Consider the following 24,558-nt stretch of genomic DNA (forward strand, 5'->3'; position numbering starts at 1 on the left):
GACTTCCACCTTTTTCGTTACGTCACTTCCGTCTTTCTCTTTGGCGTCCATCTTGCTCCCTGCATGTGTCTGCTGTTAGTTTACAGGTGAGTGCGAAGCTTTTCAATTCCTTGTTTCACCGTGTCGAGTGCCAACGCAACGTATTCGAATCTGTCCGGGTGTGTGGAATGCTTCCCGGCAGTGAGAAGAGCGGACGCCGGAAATTGGTAGCCGCCTGTTGCGCGTTGCTTGACAGGGGCGGCTGAAAGCTAACATGCTAGGTGACGTTAGCCGGCCACTTGCTGTTCGAAAAAAACACAGCCGCACATTTTTTCCCTTTTAAATTATGGCGTTAAAATTCGGACTTTTCTAGTTCATCCACTAAGGTTGTGAAGTAATTTTGTTTTGGTTGCTGCAAGTGGAACTCTTTAGCGCCCAAGCTAGCCTTTAAAAGCTTAAGGCGAAAGTTAACAGCTACATTGGCGTGTCAATAAAGTTGTTATTTGAAATTGTCACGTAAGGCGGTGTTGCAAAAATGTTGTAATGTTTGACTGGCCTGGCCAATCACTTGTTAACTCAGTTTAAAAATGCTGTCAATGGCATTTGTTTCTTTAGTGTCTCGTTTGAGATCCGTTCAATTGATGAATATATTCTCACGGTAATGCAATAGTAGCCACGCTCTAAACGAGCTCAGTATGATGCAGTGAACTTGTGCTACAGACACAAAGGTACACAATTTGTTGACTAAATGTCAACGTAGTTTCAAAGAAAAAAATGTCTTATTTTAAAACAAATTGTCTTATACTTTTCAAGAAAAAAGTGGTAATTTTTTTGTGAAAATGTTGATATTTAAGGGGGAAGGTTGAGAGAAAAAAAGGAATATTGTTGAAAGAAATTTTCAATGTGAATTTTGTAAAACGTTTTTCTCTTCAAAAAAAGGTTGGTTTTTTTTGAAAATATTTTCTTTAAAAAATATTCATGCAAAGGTTTATATAGATAAGTGTATAGTCTAAGAAAAATATTTTTTAAGAAAAGCTTTTCATTTTTTTAAACATACAATGAAAAACGTGCTGATAAAATGTATATTTTCGAGTCTTTCGAATCGTCTTTTTGGGGAGAAACTTTTTTTTCCAAAATTCTGGATTTTAAAAAAAAAAATTTACAAATAGGCATGCATTTTAAAAACGTATTTTTTTTTAAAAGTTGTGTATTTTTGAGGAAGATAAGCTGTGTTGGGTAATATTTGTAAGGAAACTTTCATGAAAAAGTTTTTTTTTTAACCTTTGGGGGAAAGTCTTAGAAAAATGTCAATTTTTGTCATATTTTGAGAAAGTTTTGAGATAAAAATAAACCAAATATTTTCAAAAATATATATTTTTACAGGTGTATTTTTCTAAAAAAAAAAAGTTTATTTTCTAAGACAAAAGTTGTTTTTGAGCGTGACACTTGTGAATGAATACCTCTGTTGGCGTGTTGCTCATATGACGTCAAGAAGATTGTCTGGTTGGGTGAAACCCAACTTCTACTGCCAACTGTTATGTTGACGACTCGTTTCATGTTTGTCGTGTTTCCCCGACAGATGAAAGAAACAATAATGAATCAAGAGAAATTAGCTAAGCTGCAAGCGCAAGTCCGCATCGGAGGAAAGGTAAGACACACACAAAAAACATTGGAAGAAAAGAAAAAAATCTACAATTGTTAAAATGCTAGGTTTTCTGATTAAAAAAAAAATAGCAGGAAAAGTTGTTTATCTGGTGTCAATCAAAGTCAGTATAAATGATGGCTGATGTGTACTGACTCCCATTTTACACGAGTTTGAATGTGATTCGTTAATTGTGAACTCAGCCGCATTCCAGTTTTGAGGGTGTGCACACCTTTGCAGCCTCGTTTTATTGTTACTCGGGATGCCCAATACCACTTTTTTCAGACAATAACAATCTTGAGTATTCACTCGTCTTGAGAACTCATGGTTACCAAGTATCAATATCGCTATTACTTTTGATGCTTTTGAATTTTAACGATTTCCCGATCTGTCAAGCCACTGCAGTGTAGCGCCTACCACTGGCGCGGAAGACACACTCAATGTCGGATTGTTTTGCCTTAAGTATCGGTGGCTGATATCAGCAGCTATACCTTGAAATAAGGTCGGTGATGATACCCGGTATCGATACTTTCCAATCTCTTTATATGTATGTTTTTACTGTTCTCAATGAAATTACATTTCTTTTCCTCAATCAAAAAGTCGGGTTTGTATACTTTTTCTATCCGCACTTTGGTGTTTTAGGGCAGTGCTCGGCGAAAGAAGAAGGTGGTGCACAGGACGGCTACGGCCGACGACAAGAAGCTGCAGTTCTCCTTGAAGAAGCTCGGCGTCAACAACATCTCCGGCATTGAGGAGGTAGGAGCCCAAAACCGGCGCGGTAACCCCTAAAGCCTCAACTAAGTGAGCGCCTTTTGGCTTTTGCCAGGTGAACATGTTCACCAATCAGGGCACAGTGATCCACTTCAACAACCCCAAAGTGCAGGCGTCGCTGGCCGCCAACACCTTCACCGTCACGGGACACGCCGAGACCAAGCAGCTCACAGAGATGCTGCCCGGTATCCTAAACCAGCTCGGAGCCGACAGCCTCACCAGCCTCAGGAGACTCGCCGAGGCCCTGCCCAAGCAAGGTAGTTGGTTCACCCTATCAGTGCATTTTTTCGCTTTGTTTAATTGCAGCCGTTTGCCAAAATCCCCCAAAGTTCATTTTATTTCTCATTAATGGACAGTCAGCACCCCATCTTGAAATCAGAAATGTAGAATTTTTTTGCTAATTTATTCAAAAAGACAAACTGAAATATCATATGCTCATAAGTATTCAGACCCGTCCGTGCTCAGTATTGAGTAGAAGCTTTGAGATCGTACAGCCGCGAGCCTTCTTGGGAATGATGCAGCAAGTTTTTCACGCCTGGATTTGGGGATCCCTTGCCATTCTGCTCTCCGGTTCAGTCCGGTTGGATGGTGAGCGGTGGCGGACAGCCATTTTCAGGTTTCTCCAGCGATGTTCAATCGGGTTTAGGTCAGGGCTCTGGCTGGGCCAGTCAAGAACGGTCACAGTTGTTCTGAAGCCACTCCTTTGTTCTTGTAGCTGTGTATTGGGCAGGTGATCTGCAGTGTCTGGTTTTCTCCTCACGTACCGTGAAGAATTAACACCAAAAAGTTCAATCTTGGTCCCATTAGACCAGCGAATTTTATTTCTCGTAGTCTGGGAGTCCTTCATGTGTTTTTTACGGACGAGGCGTCTGTTGGGCCACTCTGCCATAAAGCCCGAACCGGTGGAGGGCTGCAGTAATAGTTGACTTTGTGGAACTTTCTCCCATCTCCCTGTTGCATCTCTGGAGCTCGGCCACTGTGATCTTTGGGTTCTTCTTTACCTCTCTCGCCAATGATCTTTGCCCACAATTGCTCATTTTGGCCACCACTCAGAGGGAAATTTATAGTTTTTGACAGAAAAAAAACTAGAATGCTAGAAGACAAAAAAAAACGTATTTCTCACAAAAATTTGAATGTTTTCGTGAAGGTTCTTAAAAAATGTTCAACAACTATATTAATATGGAAAATGTCTTGTGTTAAAAAATGGATTGGTGAGAAAAAAAGAGAGAGAGAGAAAATGGCATTTTCAACTAAGTGACATATTTAAAGCACACAGTGACAAGGGTTTATCAAAACACAAAATCACCAAAAGTAGCTTAACATCATTGACTTAAAGTAAAACCCCAAATATGAGTCTTTTGAATATTTAATTTTGTTGTTTAACTTGAAAACCTTTCTTTTCCTGCAGCCACAGATGGCAAAGCGCCGATTGCCACCGTCGAAGAAGAAGATGACGACGAAGTGCCAGGTCAGTTTCTTTTTCTCTCTGAGTGACGGAGAACCACACGGAACCAATATAGGTCCACAGTTGTTGTCTTCAGCAACTCACTGGCTATTCCACTCTGGTCTAACGAGTAATAATATCCGCCTGGAGTTCCTAAAGACTCTGCATGTTGTGAAGCTGTCCTGGTTGACACGCCTCTACAACATCGCGTGGACATCGGGGACAGTGCCTCTGGATTGGCAGACCAGGGTGGTGGTCCCTTTTTTTAAGAAGTGGGACTGTAAGGGTGTGGTCCAGCTACAGAGGAATAACACACCTCAGCCTCCCTGGTCAGGTCAATTCAGTGGTGCTGGAGAGAAGGATCCGTCGGGAAGTCGAATCTCAGCTTCAGGAGCAGCAGTGTGGTTTTCCCCGCAGCCGTGGAAGAGTGGCATCAGTCCTCGAGGATGCATGGGAGTTAGCCCAAACAGTCCGCTTTTTGCAGATGATGTGGCACTGTCGGCTTCGTCAGCGGTTCTGAGCCGAGTGTGAAGCGGTTGGGATGAAAATCAACACCTCCAAATCCGAGACCATGGTCCCCAGTTGGAAAAGGGTGGAGTATCCTCTCCTGGTCGTGGATGGTATCCTGCCCCAAGTGGAGGAGTTCAAGTATCTTCGGGTCTTGTTCATGCGTGAAGGTAGGGTGGGGCGCGAGATCAACAGGTGGATCGGTTCAGCGTCTGCAGTGATGCGGACTCTGTATCGGACCCTCATGGTGAAGAGGGAGCTCATCCGGAAGGCGGAGCTCTCGATTTACCAGTCTCCATTCTTACCCTCACCTATGGTCACGAGCTGAGGGTTGTGACCGAAAGAACAAGATCCTGGAAACATGCCACCTGGACGCCTCCCCCGTGTGGTTCCAGGCATGTCCCACTGGGAGGAGGCCCTCAGACTGTCTCCCAGCTGGCTTGGGATCCCCCAGGACAAGCTGGACGAAGCGGCTAGGGAGAGGGAAGTAGGGCTTCTCTGCTTAAGCTGCTTCCCATGCGTAAAAAAGATGTAATTCTAATATTTTGAGGTAGAGGTTTTCACTGCATCCGCCTGCACTGTGGCTTTTTTGCCCCCTTTACCATTATTATTTTCTCTGTGATTTCAGATCTGGTGGAGAATTTTGACGAGGCATCTAAGGACGAAGCAAACTAGAGGACCAAGTGGTGATAAAATAGGGACCTCAGGACTCGACGGCGGGGGAGGGTGTCCAAATGTGTGTGCTATTAAGTTTCCATGCTTTGTCCCCTCAACCCTTTACACCCGCTTCAGTCCAGCCCAATGATTGTGTGTAAAATATTTTTCCTCCGTGTTACTGAATCTTGTTCATATGTGGCCTCATGGGGGGAAAAAAAATGCCATGTCTGCAATTAACAAAAAAGTGTAGCTACTGTCAATCAACTTTGATTTTTTTTTTTTTTCTTTAAGTGACTCATGCGGGCTTATAGTGAAAATGAACTGTTTTAGACTTCAGTCCGCTTCTCGTTGCAATTATGTACTTTTGAGGTGAAGATGTGTTGAAGAATAAAAAAAGATGGAGTAGAAATGCTTGTTGACATTTTTTAATGAAAACATCACAAAAGCAACATTGTGGACAATTGGACATGCACACCTTTGTTTTTTACTTCTAAACCACAGCACATGAAAATGAACATAAATATGAAAACTACTTCAATAAATAGAAGAGGGACTTCATGCCTCATGTTTTACACGTGCTAGGTTACTTAAAAAATTGTAATTGGATTTTTATTTCAATTAGTTACAAATTATCAAAATATAATTGCTACATTTTATGTGTTATTACATAAAAAAGTGACATACTTAGAGCAAGATTTTTTTTTTTTAACTTTAATATTTTACATTTATTTCATTTGCAATCACAAATGTAATTGAATTTGTATTTTAATTACCAGATATGGGCACTTTACTCTTTAGTGGTCCGTCTGTGACCTTCCGTCCTTACATTACATCAGTCCGCCCCGCCCCCCCCCCCAAACAAAAACAAACAAAAAAAATGTCTGTGCATAAGGTACTAAATGTTAACAGTTAACAAAACAAAATTGTTATCCACCTTTTTCCTATGCCCAATACATACCTTATCCCGAATTATACACACAAGACAGACTGGGTATGTTTCTGTCAGTCAGTGAAATGGTGACATGACTCCTGTGGCATAATCCATCGTATTATACGCGTTGAGGGCAAACTATGCCCTTTCACTTAGCATTTTTAAAAAAGTATTAATTCAATTTATTAGAATTTCTATTTTAATTGTTTAAAATTTGTACACTATATCTAATGTCTTTAAGAGGAACATTTTCAAGATTTATTTTTAAGTAATATTTGTGAGGACAAAGTTGTCTCATGTACAAAACATTTGAATCGATGTCATTTATTTTCAGACTAGTCTAATAAATCCAAGTGGAGGAACATACGCATGCCCGCGCTCAGATACTATGACAAAATTAAGCAACTAACTACATTTTTGTTTGAATTACAAATTTCAATTACATCTATTTTATAGTTGAAAAGATTTTTACAAGTTTTATTTATATTTAAATTGCAGTATAATTCTAATGTTCATCAACTAAAAATTCAATTACAATTTAAAAATATTACAATAGTAATTAAATAAAAATTAAATACAGCATCAACAATGATACTGAGTTGTAAAATAAATAACGTGCGGAGTAAAAACCAAGCAAAATGTGCACCAATGAGCTCAAAGCAGCACAAAGTCAACCACATCCACTACAGACTGTTTGGTAACATCATCGTCGATGACGTCACTCTCTTATGCCCATCAGCAACCTCAGCAAGTGCGCCTCCATCACCTGTTGAACTACATACGCACATGCACAATTAACATTAGCCATCAGAAGACCCCTTGTACTACTTTCCCCATCTGCAGTAGATGCCCAAGTTCCTTTATTGTTATGTCTGGGCGCGTTTTGCTTTTTCTTTGGCTTTTTTGCCGACATTAACGTCCAAATTGGGTACATACCGTTGCGATGTCCCATGGCCACGGCCATGTCCATGGCGTTGAAACCCGAGTCGGACTCCACGGTGGGATCAGCGCCGCTCTCTAGGAATGAAAATTGCATGCCAAGTTGTGTACTTCAAAGTTAAATACAGTTTGAACTGGGCCTGGTGACGTCATCTATTTGCCCAAAATTAGTTACTCCTCACTACTATGTTGTTCTCCTTGACGGGAATTTCTGGTGGGAGAGGTGTGTGTGTGTGTGTGTTTACCTAGCAGCAGCTCCACGCAGCGTATGTGATTGCCATGGACGGCGTAGAGCAGTGGTGCTCCTCCGTTCTGAAAGTGGCAACAACACTGAGTATAAGATACTTCCTCAAATACAATTGTGTTGTCTTTGTCATACTTTAAAAAAAAAAAATTTTTTTTAAACATTTTGGGGTTTTTTTTTCTTGCTTTTGTTACCATTTTATTTTGTGTCTAGTTTGTTGTGTTTGGTTTTGTCTTTTGTTGTTTGGGTTTTTGTACTTAATTTTGTGTAATGTAATTTGATTTTACTAATTTAAAAAAATGATCACAACTAATTTAAATGTAATCATAATTAAGTTAATTGCATTTTTTTAATAACAGACAAAGCACAACATCTAAGAATACTGACAAACAAAAACATATTTTAGTTGGATAAAAAAAATCCATTTTATTTTATCTAACAATTATCATTTTAATTATGTTTGGAATTAACATTTTAATTCATTCACAATGTTTTAATGTGATGTTCTAAACACAAACTAGTTCAAGTTGCATTTGATTCAGAATTTTTTTTTAATGTTTTTTGGGGTCTACCTGTATATATTGTTCACAATTCCCTTCTTGATTTGATTATTCATTCATTTATATATATTTTAAAGTATAATTGTAATTTATACACAAATGTAATTTAATGTACAGTGAATACAATTGTAATTTTAAATTCTCGTGCAATTTATAAAATGACAATTTTTAAATAAGAATTTCAATGTGAAATTGTAATCGATGGTGCGCGCGCGCATGACCGACCCAGTCGTATTCGTTGACGTCGACGCCGCAGTCGATTAGCATCTTGACGATGTCCGTGTATCCTTTGCTGCACGCCAGCGACAAAGCGCTCTCTCGTCCTTTGGCCAACAAATTTGGATCGGCCCCCTGCACACACATACGCATCGTCATTATGATTACAGCACCCTATCTGATCAGGTGCATTCGAATGCCTTACATTCTGGAGCAGAAACTCCACCACAGCGATCTGACCGTGTGCCGCCGCCCACATGAGAGGAGTAAACCCTTCCTCGTCTTGGGCGTTGATCACCGTCTCTTGAATAAACAAACACAACAGAAACATCACAATGACATCATTTCCCATGAGAAAAATGCAGACAGTACTGTCCCTTGAAGGGAATAAAAAGAGGACACGCGGCAGACGTGGGAGGTTTTAACAGTATTATTTATAAATCATGCATTGCTACAAAAATCAGTATTTGTTTTTATTTGAAAGAACGTTGAAAAGCTCTGAGGGAAGCTTTGCCCTGTTCTTTTATCTTTCATGCTCTAAGGTCTAACCCCCACCCCTAGGATTCCTACTCTTGGGCACCCACCCACCCACGAGAGGGGGCAACTTCTTAACTTAACTTCTTAGTTGAAATACGTAGATAAGAAGATGCCAAGCCGGGAGGAAAGGCCACAGCGACACAACCGCCAAGTTCAAAGTCAACTATCGAATTATTAAGAGGCCCTATTTAACAGTCATTACACTGTGCAGGTGGACCTAATCAAATGTCTGCCGAGGGAAGACAATACACACACAGTACACACGTACACTAAACTATCAAAACAATATCAAAAACCACAGCACATAGTATCCAAGCAACACCAAAAAAGTCTTTTGAGATTTGTCTTACAAAAGCTTGCTAGCTTAATGCTAACACACAATGCAAACAGCCATGAAATTAGCATCAAATGAAATTAGCATCAAAGTTATAATGAAGCGACGGATATTTGAACATAAATGTTTTTCCAAAAAAATTTCTAGAGAGGATGAACGGCCTTTCCAGAAAACACACGTGTACCTTGCTCAATCCTGCTGGCCAGGAAGACCATTTCACCTTGAGCTGCCAGCTGATGGATGGATAAAGCTGGCCGGACAAAACACAAGAGATGATGATTTTGTGTGACGGCAAATGCAAGGCCAAGGTGCGCCGAAGTGGGGGTGGCGGGCGTACAGTGCACGAGGAGCGGTGTGGAGGAGACCTCGTTGCCGCGGTGCTTGTTGGTGAGGGTGGTGGACTGCTTGATCGGCGAGAAGTGCTTGGTGGTGGACGGCGTGTATACGTGGCGCACCTGGATGCCTGCCGACGGAGACGTCTGGATGTTGCACTCCGCTGAAAACACACAACGGGCAGATGTTAACACAACACCTAGGGATGAGAGCAACTCATTGTGGGCAGAGTGAATAGTATTGGAAAAAAATGAACACAATTTGTAGTTAAATGTTTTACGTGGAAAGCCGCAATGTAGAAATTACCTAATATGGCCTAGTGGGCAAGGTATTATGGCAGTTAGCAATTTTAAAAAGGTCTTTAAACACACTTCCAGCCAATAAAAACAAATGATAATATATTGAGAGAGCAACAGCAATGGATAACACAAAAATATTGTACCAACAGTATAAAGAAACAAAAAGTGTAATAACACCCCAAAAAAATCTGCGGTATAACGAGACCGTGAAAACTGAAGCGATATAGCAGGGGATAAATAGATATAATCTATATTTTGTAAAAAAAAATGTACACTTAAGTCACATTTACAGCATCAGTAGTTATAATAAGATTGTAAAATATTCTCTCTCTCTACACATGTATACATATACATATATACACACATACATACGCACACACACGCAGTATACAGATGCATATACAGTATGTGGTTTCTATACACAATATATAAGCAAAAAAAGCACATTTTTACATTTATATACATAACATGTAAACAAAAAAATAGAAAATAATTTGTTGAACTTGTTACAATTATTTTGCAGTTTATTTAGCAGATACCTTTATTCACACAGTAATTATATCAATTCCCTTATTTCTGTGATGTAAACCTGACATTTAAAAAAAATGTAAACATTATGTGTGTGTATCGATGTAACGCGTTTATGATGTAATTTTAAAGTGTTTTTAATATGTTAATCATACGTTTTGTTTGAGTTATTATTGTTGTTGTTGTTATAATGATTAGCAAACCTTTGAAAAGCACGGAGGCAACCTCCAAGTCGGAGTTGACCTGGTCTTGGATGTTCTTGCTGTCCTCCTCGTTGAGCGACTTAACGAATCGGGAGCAGACGTTCATGTCGAAGCGGTTGGGCAGGATGAACTTGATGCCCATGGCAACATTGGGGTTGCCCGCCTCGTCCGTGCCGCTCACCGACAGCCCCTGCTCCGTCTTGATGGCGCCCAGGTGGGGTAAGACGCCACCGCCACCCAGGCCCTCCATGTCGTCCGACACGGCACTGGGGGTCCCCGCGGACGCCGAGCCGGACACGATGTCCATTTCTCGGTCACCGACTCCAGATGGCACCGTTGTCAACACCGCCGAGCTCAACGCAGCAGTAGCTAGGTCATATCGCCTCTAAACAAACAAATAGTCGGCACGGTTGATATCTAATTCGTAAATTAATAACCTAAAATTAAGAAATATAAAAAATAGCGCTAATAGCACTTTCGAAAAGTAGATTTGTCTTATTTTTAAGACGAAATACGGCTACGAAAGGCTACATAGACTGCGCCATCTTGTTTGTTTGACTTCTTTGTTTCTTCACAGGTTGCACGTGCTTGAGCGCCCTCTTCAGACCAACAGGATGGCCTACAGAAAAAAACCCACAAGGGGACCTTTGCTTCAATTCGGAGCCGTCTCAGTCTTGAGAGAGTCTCAACTTACAGGTATCTGGGTGTTCACCTGAACAATAAACTGGACTGGAGTGACAACACAACAAGGGTCAGAACAGACTCTTCCTACTCAGGAGACTGAGGTCTTTGGGTTCAGGGGACACTCCTCAGGAACTTTTATGACTCGGTGGTTGCATCGGTCTCCTGGGCAAGCGGCGTCTCGGCCCGGGACAAGAAGAGGCTTGACAAACTGGTCATGAGGGCCGCCTCTGTCCTGGGCTGCTCCCTGGACTCGGTGGACTCAGTGGGGGACAGGAGGATGATGGCTAAACTGTCATCAATGCTGGACAACCCGGCCCACCCCCTCCAAGGCACTCTAACAGCACTCCACAGCTCCTTCAGTGACAGACTGTTACACCCTCGCTGTGCAAAGGAGAGATTCCGCCGCTCCTTCTTGCCTGCTGCTGTCAGACTGTTTAACAAGAACATCGGGTAGTCTCTATGATCTGGCGGACATTAGTGCAATTGTGCAGTCCTGCACCTAATCTTATATAGTGCAATACTCAACATTCCCCACTACTGTATTTTTACTCTTTTTACTCCAATGCTGTTCCGTATATTTCACCGCAGCACTGTCACTTAAAGTATGTTTTTCCTCTGTACTATATACAGCTTAAATAAGTGTTTCTTCATACTTTATATGTAGATGTATGTTGGTGTGTATATACATGTGTATATACACATGGTTACTGCGTATATTTACATTGGTTTTTGATTCTGAATGTTTACTGCTAATGTTATACACTAACGGCTACATTAAGCCACCGTCTCCGTGTGACCTATATCTTTGCTGCTGTAACGATGAAAACTTCCCCACTGTGGGATCAATAAAGGCTTTCTTATTCTTCTTGTTGGGAGAAGTTGGAGCCAATTCAAGGATGAGTATAGGGCTAAACTGACACAAATATTCACCAAAAATCAAATGAAACACTTTTTCTCATTCTGATTGCTGTAGTAGGTGGCAAAGCAAAGCCTCTAACTACTACACCTCAACTTGTATTTTATATAGGTCATTTTGGAGAAGTTTTGTCAATTTATGACACCATCGCGCATACAATTTGTGGACGGTCCCTAACTCTAACTGAATATCGAACGTCAATGTCAAGCCAACTTTTTCTCGCTCTGAAAGCGAAGCTAGTGGCTACTACACTATTTCCTGTGCTTCCTGCAGCGCGAACCAACGGCTGAAAGGCTTAAAAATTGAAAATTTAATATTGAAACTGGAAATACGGAAATTTGAGCCCTTTCCAGAAAACTCCACATATTTTGTAGTTTATTTTTAAAAGGGGCGTTAAAATGGATATCCTATTTTTGTTTCAAAAGTGAAAATACAACCCTACATTTGTTTTTTGATTTGCGTTTCACAATTAAAAATATAATGAACGTAAGGTACACGGACCTTTTACAGTCAGTGTTGTCGAAATAAACAAGTATTTACTTACTGACATGATGCTTTGTCGATTCACCACATTTTTAGTAACTGTTGATATAGAAGTTTGATTGAAGTCGCCAATATGGATCACTAAGACGTACTGCGCGTCCCTCACCCCGTGTCGTGTTGGGAACCCCGGCTGCAGCGGACCCTTCTCGATAAATCCGACATTTTCCGCGAATGCAGCATAAGTGCATTGTAATGTTCAAATGTCAAACTGTGCATAATGTGACTGTGGTTTACAATACTTAAATATACTTTGAGGAATAAAGCCTCGTTCTAAGGCATACAATGCTGAGGAGACACTTGGCATAAAAAGGTTTGTAAACACTGGAAAAGTTCAGTTTGACGTCATCAACGCTACTTCTCGCAAACACGGGAAGACTTCCGGTGTGGGTGATTGTCGCCGGAAAAGATTCTCTAGTGTAACAATTAACCGCGTGTGGGTGTGGACTTGCAACAAGTAGAAGTCGTCCGTGATGAGGCGCCGCGTCGTGCTGTCGTTGCCACCGCTGCTGCTACTGTGCTCGGCGGCCAGCGAGCCCATCAGCACTACCATCGCGATGGGCATGGCGATCGCTTTGTCGGGCTTTTTAGCCAGCTACCCAAACATCATCTACTACTTCCACGAGTGCTGCCGCCCCGGGTGGATCGCATTCAACAGAACGGGTGAAAGCAACACATCAATCTATCTGCTTTTAATCTGTAAAGAGCGTCTTTATGTTCCTCTATTTGACACGCGAAATATTTTTCCAAACATTTTCAACACTGTGAGCCTGTGCAGTGTTTGTCGCTAGTTGATGACGTATACGGACGTGTCACGCTGTCCGGAGCTAGAACGCTAGCTTCCCTGCTTTCTAGTTTTGTTTTGGGCGCTATGTTCCTTTATTTAGCGCACAAAGTGTTGAGGTTCGGCGGTCGACGATGAAAGGCACGCGCGTTTGTTTGTGGCTGCACGCTTTGTCGACAGTTGCGGGCTTGGCCGGTGCTTTCGACCCCATTACGACCACTGTGATGTTCGGTTTAGGCGCTGCTTTGAGCCGAACCATTTATAACTATTTACGCGAGAGCTGTGATCCAAATTGGATCGCCTTCAACGCCACAGGTGAGACACACATATTATTTGACTTGCAATCAACAACGTATAACACCAGTGTCGTCCGGCGAGATGGTACAATGATAATAAAATAAAACAAAAGTCACACATTAACGCACTGAAAAACGCCCCCGCCCCCCATAGATATAAACAGTTAAACACAAAAATATAGTAGATGCATACATTAAACACAACATCCATCCATCCATTATCATCACCACACGTATATAGCACTTGCAAATCATTGAACTTATTGACCACACTAAACATTCAACACACAGTAAAGCAAAGACAACACTAACAAAAAATCGGTTACAAGAAACATAGTCGAAACATTTTGGGGGGTGTTAATTATTTAATAGTCTTGTGTAAATTCACATTTTGTGGTCAGGTCTGGAGGAGGATCTCAGTACCAAGCTATTCGGGCAGCACTTGGCGTCGCACATCATTGCCAAGGCCGTGAGCGGCTTCATGAACAACGTCAACCCCAAAAAGCCACTGGTGCTGTCTCTGCACGGCTGGACCGGAACGGGCAAAAACTTTGCCAGCGCGCTCATCGCGGAGAACATCTACAAGGAGGGCATGAACAGCAAATTTGTGCACGTCTTCACCGCCGAGCTCCACTTTCCGCATGCTGGTCAGATGGACACCTACAAGGTATGACTGTGATTGGTGACATTGAGTAGGGTTGCAAATTGCGCTAACTTTTCATGGGAATAAACCAGGAATTTACAAAAGGGTCATGCACAAAATGATAATCAGTCAGCTTTCATGGAGGACTTAACAAATGGGCAATGTTTACTGTGCACAGGTGGAAATTCCGGACATTTGGACAAAAAATGATTAATTGATTATCAAAATAACTACATTTGATTATTGTTGTACATCAACAAGAGAGCATCTACAGAAGTTTGTTTCCATCAATAAAAGAAAAAGGGGGGGTAGTTCCTTGGCACTAAAATTGTACTTTTAAAGAACAGGGCTTTTGCCTGAGTCAAATTGTATGCAGGGAAACACTGTACAGTATTTCCAAAAAGTCCCCAGCTGAAAGTGGCAGAAATTTTCCAAACCTGCTTCTGAGGTCATCCTTGTTTTCGTAGACTCAACTGCAGCAGTGGATCAAAGGCAACGTGAGCAGCTGTGCTCATTCCATGTTCATCTTCGACGAGATGGACAAGATGCACCCGGGTCTGATTGACAGTATCAAGCCCTACTTGGACTACTACGACAAGGTGGACGGCATCTCCTACCACAAAGCCATCTTCATCTTTCTCAGGTGAGACTAGCACACTGGCAAAAAGCACAATTAGGGCCACACTCGAGAGGGGTGGGGAAGAATATTTTATATTTTTAAAAGGAAAAATTATGCAGTACTGTAGAAATTAAGTGTTGATTCTACTAAATATTTTTTGGGGAATGTGGCCATTTTTTTCTTTGCATTTTAGTAGTATAAAGGCCCCGTAGACAATTTACAGAAAATAAAAAAAAAACATAATTTTACTGAAGAAAAATATATTTTTTGAACTAATAGTTTTATTAGTTAATTGTAAGTGAAAATTATATATTTTGAATGGAAAGATAATAGCTGATTTTGAAATAAATTTGGATTCTATTATAAAAAGTGGAGGAAAAGAATAACTGGAAAAAGTCATTTAGTAAGAGCATAAACTTACCACTTAAAATTGAGTGTTGTGAAAATGTTCATTTCTATTAGATTTTGATGTAAAGCTTTTTTTGTTGTTTTTTTACTTTCTCCTAAAATTCAGACTATTCTTGTGTAACATTTCACAGTATTTAATACTTTTGGGGAAATAGCAGTTTCAGCTAATGATGACTTTCTTATAAAGTGATGACTGTTTGTCGCCATAGCAACGCCGGTGGCGAAAGCATCGTGCAGACGACGTTGGATTTCTGGAACGCAGGCAGAAGACGAGAGGAGATCGAGCTCAAGGACGTGGAGACGTCGCTCGCGCTGTCAGTTTTCAACAACAAGAGAAGTGAGTTGACAAAACGGAACCATCCAGACACATTGCGATTACACCAAACCAAAGTTGGCCGACTTTAAAATACATTTGTCAATGTAGTTTTCCTACAATTGTTCATAAATGTAATGTTTTTGCCACGTGCCACTGTGTTGGCGTTGAATTTATATTTGGATTTCTGGATTTTCGCCATTTATGCAACTAAATTGAGTGTTGAGTTTGTCACGTTGCCTGATCTGGAGACAAGATTGTTCATGCCTAAGTTGCATAACTCACGTTTTTTTCCCTCATATTAAAAGCTCAGTTTGAGAACCCTTCCCCCCAATAACAGCATTTTTTTTATTCTTGTAATATTCTGACTTTCAGGAAAAAGACATTTGTTTTCATTGTGTACTGCAATTTATTTCTCTTTTAGAAAAGTAAACGAAATTCTCATAGGTAAAAGCTGTTTTACTTTACTGTAATAATGTAGCTATTCTTGGAAAATATATTTCCCTCAGTTCTGCCCCGGACATTCACAAGACTTTGACTCGTTTTATATTAGAAGTATTCTACTCGACAAATTGACTCTGAAAAACCTTTTTCCTTGGACTATTCAAATTTTCAAATCCCCCCATATTGTGACTCCATGTAATATTGCAAATATCTTATTTTAAAAAATCTGTGCAGTGTTCAAATGAAAAAAAATGCTATACACGTTCCTTTCTCATAGGCGGCCTGTGGCACACGAGCCTGATCGACAAGAACCTGGTGGACTTCTTTGTGCCCTTCTTGCCTCTGGAGTACAAGCACGTGGTTCAGTGCGCCATGGCCGCCATGGCGGCTCAGGGCCTGGAGCCAGACGCCACCGTTGCCGACAAGGTGGCGGGGGACCTGCTGTACTTCCCCAAAGCCGTGCGCGTCTTCTCCGTCAAGGGCTGCAAGACCATCGACAGCAAGTGGGAATACTACACATAGCGACAGGATGGATGCCGCGTTACTGCGCGCACTTTCCGACAACCGGGAAAAACTGAAGCGATGTCGTCCACACTGAACCCAAAAAAAAAAAAAAAAAGTGATTTCCTTTCAATAGAAAGGACTTTTTTTTTCTTCCTACTATGTGATTTTTTGGGGGGGAAATTTTAGTAACATGCCTTAATTGGTTATGTTTTTTTTTAAACCATATTTCCTCCCAAAACAGGTTAATCTGATCCAGAGTTTCTATTTAACATTAGGGAAAATGTGGAGACAAACAAGCGTTTATAATCACACTTTTCGACGTGTCATTCTCAACCCAGTGTGCCGTGGGACAATGATCCAATGGCAATTATTTTGACAAAAAAAAAAAAATTCTAATTAAAAAAATAAAACCTTTTTTGTTCATGTATTAATACCAACCACATATAGTAACAGGCAAAACAAAATGTTTGTCCATTTGATGACAAAAGGTACCTGTACAACAAATTTTTGTGAATCGTTTTGCCAAATGATATGCCATGACATTCTTTTCCGATGTGAAACATGTCCCTTGGCTCGATAAAGGTTGAGAAACACTGCTGTTAAAGTCTTCAATGACCCAAACATGCATTTTTGGGGGGAGGGGATGGGTGATGCGGGAGGAAGAGCCCAAATTCAAACGCAGAACCTCAGGACTGAGGCGAATGTGCTAACCACTAGCATACCATACTTCCCATGTAAGAGCCCGCTGTTGCTCAAGCTGCCTCTAATAATCACCCTAGTCTGTTTTTGTCCTATTGGAGCAGCTGTTTTGAGTTCAAATAGCATCTATTTGAGCGATATCTTCATTTGTCTTCATTTGAGGAAACATGGTAATACAGTTCTATAATATTAAAAGCCCACTTCAATAGCCATGAATTTTTGAAATGACATCGTGACCATCACACAAAATAAAACGAGATGTTCCTCCTCTTTTACATTGTACTCACGTTTTTGCTTCAATGTCAACTTTATTAGTATCAAATGTTGACACGGTTCACACGTTGGCCTCCTACGTGTGTCCTGCATCTGCTTAGACAAGAGTCCTTATGTGCAGCAAGTCTTTAGTTTTGAATGAGCAAAGAGTCTTAAACCAGCAGGACTGCGTTAATGCAGCCGTCGTTTTCGGGGTTGTTGGTCACCTGCGCGTATTTACCTGAGAGGGTTGGGGAGGGGGAGAAACATTTTAATTAGAACATTTTGACTTCAAAACCATCATCAAGATATGACCATGGGGAGATCATTCGAGTTGAGTTCTTCAAATTTGTTAGTAATTGAGAAAAAAATATAAGTGAATTTGTTTTAGAAGGACTTTTATAAATGGCAGACTTCCTGTCTTTTTGGACATTTAAAAAAAAATAAAGACTTGTTGCAAGTATTTACGACATATTTACAAAATGTCATAATGCTAGGTGTAACTGGGCCTGATGTAGCACAAAAAAATACTTTCACACAGACTGAGTTTGTTTTTGAAGGACCCCTGGAAATGAACCTAAAATGTCTGATTCAAACCAAAATGGCTGATGTCTGTGTGTTTCTTTTCTGTCTTTTTGATACATTTTTGTGAGTCTACTCATCATTGACATGCCTACCAAATTTCTAAATCTTTCAAAGACTCCAAGAAACGGCCCAAATCACCCTAAAATGGCCTAAATGGCTTTCCAGGTGTGGCTTGTTTTTTTTGGGGGGTCGGTCTACTTATGACAGATGTAGTCCAAATTTCATGCTGGTAAATGAAAAAAGCTTTGAACTTTGGACAAAATTTCTGGGTGTTTGTCTTCAAAGTATCCCTGAAAAATGCTAAAATCACAACTTCAAACAAAAATCGCTGACTTGCGTGTGTTTTCAGACAGGGTTTCTTGACTTTTTTTGTGGGTCTACTCATGATAGACGGCTACCAAATTTCATGTTGCCGAGTCAAACTGGCCATGATTTGGCAGTTCAAAAAGGGTTTGCAATTTTTTCTCTCTCTAAAAGATCCGTGGAACCAAACCTAAAATGGCAGACTTGGGCTATTTGAGCAACTTGGCCTTACCCCACACGACTTTGCCTCCCTGCGTGACCAGGCCCAGCTCGCTGACGTTGACTTCCACCACGGTACCCTTGGTGATGACACCCAGCGAGGTGTAGAGCGGTGACGACGGGTTCTTCTTCACGCCCAGGATGGGAAGGCAGAAGGTGGCCTTTAGCTCGGGGTGCGTCACGTGTGCCTTCTTGAATCGCAGACCCTGCACGATCAATACCGTCTTGCTCAGCCAAAACATACATGGTTGCCTTGACAAAAAGGTCAATCTCAGAGTGCCGCCTCGGGCTCGCATTGCAAAAAATATTCTTCCAAACCCAGAAAACAGGTGAGTCGTGACGTTCACATTGCGAGCCCTACTAATTGTACTCCTGCTAGAGTGCAATTTTTGCTGACTTGGGACTGCAGTGCTGGCTCACCATTGGTCTGATGAAGCGTTCGTATTTGGGGGGTTTCCGCGTGAAGCCGTCGCCCACAAAGCAAACTTTGGTCACCAGTCTCTTCCAGGCCTTTTTCTGCCGCTTGCCCGTCCGGACGACTTTCAGCACCTCCGTCTCGCCCTGGGCTCGCACCTTGGGCAGCGGCACCTCCCATTTGCCCTGAAAGACGAGATCAAGGTCAAAACCGGAAACGGCGAACAGGAGAAAAGACGACGGCGACGCTAATGGGACTCACCGCCTTCTCTTTGCGCTTCTGCTTGATCATGTTGGAGAGCACTTTGGCTCGCGTTTGGCCCTCGCGGTCCAGCAGGTAGGCGGGCACGGCGCCCTTGGGGGTCTTCTCGTCATCCTTCTGCTTGGTTTTCCTCTGCTCATGCATTTTGATGCTGTGCACGGATATTGCACATATTACTACTACTGTGTGCATATTATTTTAACTATGACAATTGAATTGACTACACAAGACAACGATGACTAAACAACACATTAAATACAGAAAAGGAATAATGGGCCTACTTTGACCTGTGGCACTTTTTTGAAGGAAAAAGTCATGTTTTTAAAGGATAAAGCAGTTAGATATTTTCAAGAAAATCTGTCATTTTACAGTTATATTTTATAGTCATACCTTTAAGAAAAAAAATTGTTAAAGAAAAGTGATACTCTAACAAGAATATTGTTACTGTAACCATACAATAAAGAATTTATGGTAATAAAGTTGTCTGATTTTGTGAAAGAAAAGTGGTAACATAGGAATAAAGTTGTAATAAAGTATTGCTTTGGCACCACTATTTATGGGAAAGCGTCTATTATTTGCACTGTAGTGTATTTTCAAGATGAAAATGTATCTATTTGGAAAAAAAATTAAGGAAAAAGTTCTACATTTTGGACTGAAAAATTGTAAACCTGCACCTAACCCCCCACCCCCGAAAATGTGATATATTTTACCAAGAAGATATGTTTTCGACAAAAAAATGTACAATACTTTTGATGATGTTCTAAATTTTGGACTAATGAGTTGACTTAGTTGTATTTTTATTTTTAATATAAATATACATTTCAATTCTAAATTTTTATACTTTATTGTATATTTTACTTAAAAGTTGTGTATTTTCAAGAAAAAAAGTCTAGAATTTGGACTAACAAGTTGCATATTTTAGACTAAAACGTAAAAGGTTGTATTTTTGTCCCCCCCACAAAAATAAATAAATATATATATATATATATATATATATATTATTTTCCCTTCCCCCCCACGTAAAAATTATACATTTTTGACAAAAAATATATAACCGTAAAAAAAAAAAAAGAAGTGTTTATTCAACATTTGACTATAAATAATAAAAAATAAACAAAATAATAGTATTTAGGTGCTTAACATGTACACAAGCGACAACTCAACTAATGTCGCAGTTGCTATGGAGGCCTTTTCGTTAATTGACATCACCAATGGCTACAAAGGCAGCCAATGGCAGCAAAGCGCAATGGGGCACAAGAGCAGGTCTTAAACAGAACCCCCAGTCAGGAGTAACACGTGCTGACTGAGAACAGTCAAACGTTGAAATCCCGGCGGGCGGTCTACTCACGTTTTCTTCATCTGGATCTTCTCGGCGTGCCGCTGCTTGTGGTAGAGTTTGGCCTTGAGGCCGATCATCTTGCGGGCCTTGTGCGAGCGAGTATGAGCCTCTCGGCTCTCTCTCTTGCGCTTGCGCTCGTGGTGGTCCAAGCGGTAGCCATGCCGCTTGCGGTGCAGCTCGATGTGCTCGTTCTGGGGCTGGAAAAAAAATACAACAAAGCTTTTTTTAAATTTCAAGAAATAATATTGACAAAGTGATAATGATCAAGTTGCTGACGAGGATAACGTAAACCTATGTATATATATATATATATATATATATATATATACACACACACACATATATATATTCATTGAAACACATTCTTGTGAGAATTACATTTGATTATTTAATTTATTTAATTAATATTTGAAGAAATACTTGCACTTTTTCATGAAAACTTATATTTCAGAAAGGAAAATAAACAGTTGTAAATTTTCCTTTTATTTTTAGATTCAGTTGTATGACTTTGAGGAGAAAATATACACAGGTAGATTCTAGAATATTGTTTTATTTACTTTTTAAAATAAAAAGAATATGTGGAGGACATGTTTTAAATTTTGAGAAATTTTTTTTTCAAAAAATTGTATATTGTTCAGGAATATTCATTTGATTTCTTCTCAAAAATCATAATCTGTGGATCATAAAACAATTTTAGGAGAATAAAGTCTGGTATTTAAAATGAAAGCTGTACATTTTAAATGAAAACCATATAAACTTGCCTGTTTTTCGTATGATTTTGAGATGATATACATACTTTGTTTAGGTTTAAATTTGTTTGCAGGAAAACGTCAGTCTTACAAATCAAAGTTGTAATTTGTTTTTATGCAGGTAAATTAAATCCTGTTCGACTGTGACTGTGGCACAGCGTCAACCCATTTATCTTACAATGACAACTTGCGACAAAATGGTTTTATTAAGTCTTACAATCATAGAGAAGTAGAAAAAGTACTAATTTCCTACAAGTGTACACAACTCAAACTAGCTAGCTTGAGCCAGCCACATGGAAGCTGGCTAGCCTTAGCATCGAGTGTTGTTTAAAGCGCTAACTATCGAAATTGGCATATTTATCTACTCACCATGGTGTGTTGCAAATGTTACGATGTTCAGATAAACGTGTTTCTGGTGTAAAAAAGTTGCTCAAAAGTTGACCAGTGGGTGTTTTTATCTCGAGGCTCGGGTTGTTTAGATGTCGATGTCCCGAGCCGAGTTTTAGAGGAAGTACGTCACGATGTAGCTCCGGTAATGTCCTTCTGTTCAAGAAGAGCGTCGTTATAGTTCCGGATAAAATATATATATTGAAATGCTATGATTGAAAGAAGAGGTGTTACTGTTTTTAATATAATAAAGCTAAAATAAATTTGAAAGATTTAAGAAATCAAAAAAGTACGTTTTAAAATGTTAATTTATACTTACGGAAAATACCCCCTTCTTTCCTAGGGGGACGTATTTCGGAACGGTACCCAATGGAAATGTGACTGATGACAATCTTAAATGGTGCGTTCAGTGTAAATACTTGCTATTTAGTATTTTCCATCACAATACATCGTTAAATATATGTATTTTCTTTCAATGGTGAAGTCATATTGACACAGTTTTAAAAAAAATCTATTGAGAAGACTGACTTGGAGGTTAAACGGACAATAATATGCAGGCGTCATTGGACATTTAAAGGATGATTTGGGTATGATAGGAACCGTGCGGTCAATTTGAATTACATTCGCTAGTTGTTGTGAGACGTTCATTGTCCTTTGCAGGAGAAGTATTTTTTGGCACTGCGTTGCTGCAGATGGAGACCGAGCAGGTTTCTAAAGAGGAGTTACAGCTTTCTTCCTGGTGGTAAGTAATTTGAAAGATTCTAGCCATTTTTATTACAACGAAACAAGTATAAAAAATTACAGTTTATACTTACCACTTACAGTTTATACATTCAAGCTTTATATGTATGAATGCATAACGCCATAAATTGACCACCCTTTTACAGAAGATGTGAAATCGCTGCGCTCTGTGGTCAGCCCGGATGTGTCCAAGTAAGTGGCGGAGTAGTTTTACTTTATTTTGGTTTATTTTTTATACTGCTTATGACCATAATAAATGTCCATTTTCTTTCAAAGGCAGAGCAGTTTTACTTTATTTTTCTTGTATCATAGTGAGTGCATAACTATTTTTTTTTCTTTACACTTATATGACCACAAAAAATAAAAGTCTGAATAGTTTTACTTTGTATTTGTCTCACACCGTGGTTAACTTATTATTTTTTTACATTTGTATGCAAACTGAAAACGCCGGCTAAGAAGCGTTTCTTTATTTTAGTTGTCATACACTTCCTTGCTTATTTTTACACATGTATCATCAAAACTTATTTTGCACAATGGTTAACTTGTGGTCTTAGAACGCAGGCTGAGTATTTTCACTTTAGTCTTCTGGTGTCATAACCTCCCCAAAAATATCTTAAGGATCCGCAACATCGGCATCATGGCCCACATCGACGCGGGAAAGACGACGACCACTGAGAGGATGCTTTACTACTCAGGCTACACCAGAGCGCTGGGAGGTGAGTTTGTAGGATGGGAGGAAAAAAACATTACAGATAGCTTCGAGTCACTATTTTTATGAGGGCGGCAATGTCCTTCCAGATGTGGACGATGGCGACACAGTGACGGATTTCATGGCTCAAGAGCGGGAACGCGGCATCACCATCCAGTCGGCAGCAGTGACCTTTGACTGGAAAGGTCACAGGATCAATCTGATAGACACGCCAGGTACGCATCAAGTTTTGTCAGGCGCGAGAAGACATGGTTCTTATTTAAAGTAGTGGTCGTCAACTGGGACTCGCAGTTTCCTACTGTCGTTAATCCCGATTTACTTTTACTGTAGATGTTAGGAACAATAAATAAAATGAATGAAAAAAATAGCTTTGGAAAACATTCATACTTTCAAAATACTGGCTATAAAAAGTGAAAGAAAAAATACCCAGTTTAATAATGGTTAAACCTTCAAGTGCAGATACTCTTAGTAGATTTTTTTTGTTTTTTGTGTTTTCACCAATTCATATTTTTGGGGAAGCTATCCTGTTATTCAGTGAAAAACTAACCTCCACTAGTCACATTTTTTGTGCTCTAAGATAGCACAAGATGGTGCCAAATCATATCTAAATAGGAACACTGTAGTGTAATTGTTCCAAGGAAGTATACTGAAGTGATCGATTGTATGCTGGGAAGGAGCTAAGTTTAGGCTGGGTTGTTACTGAGGGTCTCCTCTGTAAGGCAATTATATTGAAGGCTAAGTTTGTGAGAAGATTTAAAATCAACCCCCTCTATAGTTTTTATTTTGTAATGTTTTAAAAAAATTTTTTTTTTTTTTTTAAAATGTTATTTAGCAAATATAAATCAAATACACATGGTGTACAACAAACTGGATCAATGTGTTGCATACAAAACAATCTTAATACAACATTATGTATTTTTTTGGGAGGCGTCCTAATTTCTACAATCAACTCACCAATTGATGATGATTAAAACATGTCTTTATATACTGTATGTGAATGTGCGTGCGTCATACCAGGTCACGTGGACTTCACTCTGGAGGTGGAACGGGCTCTTCGGGTTCTGGACGGAGCCGTTGCGGTGTTTGATGCGTCTGCGGGTGTCGAGGTTTTGAAATTACTTTTGGAATTTTTTTTTTTTTTTAAGTTTTTTTGGAAGGAAAACTTTTTTATTTTAATCTGTTTAATGTGTATCCATTAGGCTCAGACTGTGACTGTGTGGAGACAGGCAGAGAAGCATAATATCCCGTGTGTGTGCTTCCTGAACAAGATGGACAAGCCCGCAGCCAAGTGAGGGACAAGTCCACTAAAGTGCATGTTTATAATTTATTGAAATATGTACATAAAGAAAACTAAACATTGTTTTCCCTTTAGTCTCACATTCTCTTTGGAAAGCATCAGGCAGAAGTTGAAAGCCAATCCTGTCCTGCTCCAGGTAACATTTTACGGGAAAACATTTCAAAGTAATTTGAAGTTTTCTGAAGCTGAGCCATGATTGGTCTTTACCGGAGACCTGAGCAACTGTGATGTCATTTTCAGTTGACAGCAAGTGACAAAGGGGCTTTGACGGAGATGGACAAAAACGGGTGGATTTTACCGCTTAACTCATATTACGCAAACGCAATA

At 40.0% G+C, this 24,558-nt stretch overlaps 5 protein-coding genes across 9 annotated transcripts in view; 3 read left to right on the forward strand and 2 right to left on the reverse strand.

Annotated features, from left to right (window-relative positions):
* Nucleotides 1-5,409, forward strand: btf3 (basic transcription factor 3). 2 transcript variants are annotated; one of them, XM_086053826.1, is made up of 6 exons: nucleotides 1-86; nucleotides 1,559-1,627; nucleotides 2,264-2,377; nucleotides 2,448-2,649; nucleotides 3,801-3,860; nucleotides 4,972-5,409. In XM_086053826.1, the coding sequence occupies exons 2-6, from the start codon at nucleotides 1,559-1,561 to the stop codon at nucleotides 5,016-5,018; spliced, it is 492 nt and encodes a 163-aa protein (XP_085909952.1). In that variant the 5' UTR covers nucleotides 1-86; the 3' UTR covers nucleotides 5,019-5,409. The 2 variants fall into 2 exon arrangements, with proteins under 2 accessions (XP_085909952.1, XP_085909951.1); XM_086053825.1 differs by lacking the exon at nucleotides 1-86 and adding an exon at nucleotides 132-260.
* Nucleotides 5,410-13,020, reverse strand: ankra2 (ankyrin repeat, family A (RFXANK-like), 2). The gene is made up of 8 exons (XM_086053822.1): nucleotides 10,125-13,020; nucleotides 9,099-9,257; nucleotides 8,946-9,011; nucleotides 8,096-8,193; nucleotides 7,900-8,025; nucleotides 7,116-7,182; nucleotides 6,868-6,948; nucleotides 5,410-6,705 (listed from the first exon to the last, which is right to left on the reverse strand). The coding sequence occupies exons 1-8, from the start codon at nucleotides 10,429-10,431 to the stop codon at nucleotides 6,650-6,652; spliced, it is 960 nt and encodes a 319-aa protein (XP_085909948.1). The 5' UTR covers nucleotides 10,432-13,020; the 3' UTR covers nucleotides 5,410-6,649.
* tor1 (torsin family 1) lies at nucleotides 12,616-17,249 on the forward strand. Of its 2 annotated transcripts, none has more exons than XM_086053820.1 (5): nucleotides 12,616-12,927; nucleotides 13,746-14,011; nucleotides 14,455-14,630; nucleotides 15,224-15,351; nucleotides 16,049-17,249. In XM_086053820.1, exons 1-5 carry the CDS (start codon nucleotides 12,738-12,740, stop codon nucleotides 16,291-16,293), a joined length of 1,005 nt encoding a protein of 334 aa, XP_085909946.1. In that variant the 5' UTR covers nucleotides 12,616-12,737; the 3' UTR covers nucleotides 16,294-17,249. The 2 variants fall into 2 exon arrangements, with proteins under 2 accessions (XP_085909946.1, XP_085909947.1); XM_086053821.1 differs by lacking the exon at nucleotides 12,616-12,927 and adding an exon at nucleotides 13,037-13,363.
* nsa2 (NSA2 ribosome biogenesis homolog (S. cerevisiae)) lies at nucleotides 17,245-21,634 on the reverse strand. The gene is made up of 6 exons (XM_086053824.1): nucleotides 21,467-21,634; nucleotides 20,358-20,545; nucleotides 19,010-19,160; nucleotides 18,754-18,933; nucleotides 18,347-18,539; nucleotides 17,245-17,467 (listed from the first exon to the last, which is right to left on the reverse strand). Exons 1-6 carry the CDS (start codon nucleotides 21,467-21,469, stop codon nucleotides 17,400-17,402), a joined length of 783 nt encoding a protein of 260 aa, XP_085909950.1. The 5' UTR covers nucleotides 21,470-21,634; the 3' UTR covers nucleotides 17,245-17,399.
* The window catches only part of gfm2 (GTP dependent ribosome recycling factor mitochondrial 2), a 7,208-nt gene continuing 4,270 nt past the window's right edge, over nucleotides 21,621-24,558 (forward strand). For 2 of the 3 annotated variants that reach the window (XM_086053813.1, XM_086053816.1), the window contains exons 1-8: nucleotides 21,621-22,071; nucleotides 22,145-22,226; nucleotides 22,372-22,417; nucleotides 22,844-22,941; nucleotides 23,024-23,149; nucleotides 23,952-24,040; nucleotides 24,134-24,222; nucleotides 24,307-24,367. In XM_086053813.1, the coding sequence (XP_085909939.1) occupies nucleotides 22,063-22,071; nucleotides 22,145-22,226; nucleotides 22,372-22,417; nucleotides 22,844-22,941; nucleotides 23,024-23,149; nucleotides 23,952-24,040; nucleotides 24,134-24,222; nucleotides 24,307-24,367 (600 nt within the window). In that variant the 5' untranslated portion in view covers nucleotides 21,621-22,062. The remainder of the gene's footprint in view (nucleotides 22,072-22,144; nucleotides 22,227-22,371; nucleotides 22,418-22,843; nucleotides 22,942-23,023; nucleotides 23,150-23,951; nucleotides 24,041-24,133; nucleotides 24,223-24,306; nucleotides 24,368-24,558) is intronic. The other variant, XM_086053815.1, reaches the window with a different exon arrangement.

This window comes from Filicampus tigris, chromosome 15 (assembly GCF_054856515.1).
Source record: "Filicampus tigris isolate MCC_2025a chromosome 15, RoL_Ftig_1.0, whole genome shotgun sequence".
NCBI lineage: Eukaryota > Metazoa > Chordata > Actinopteri > Syngnathiformes > Syngnathidae > Filicampus > Filicampus tigris.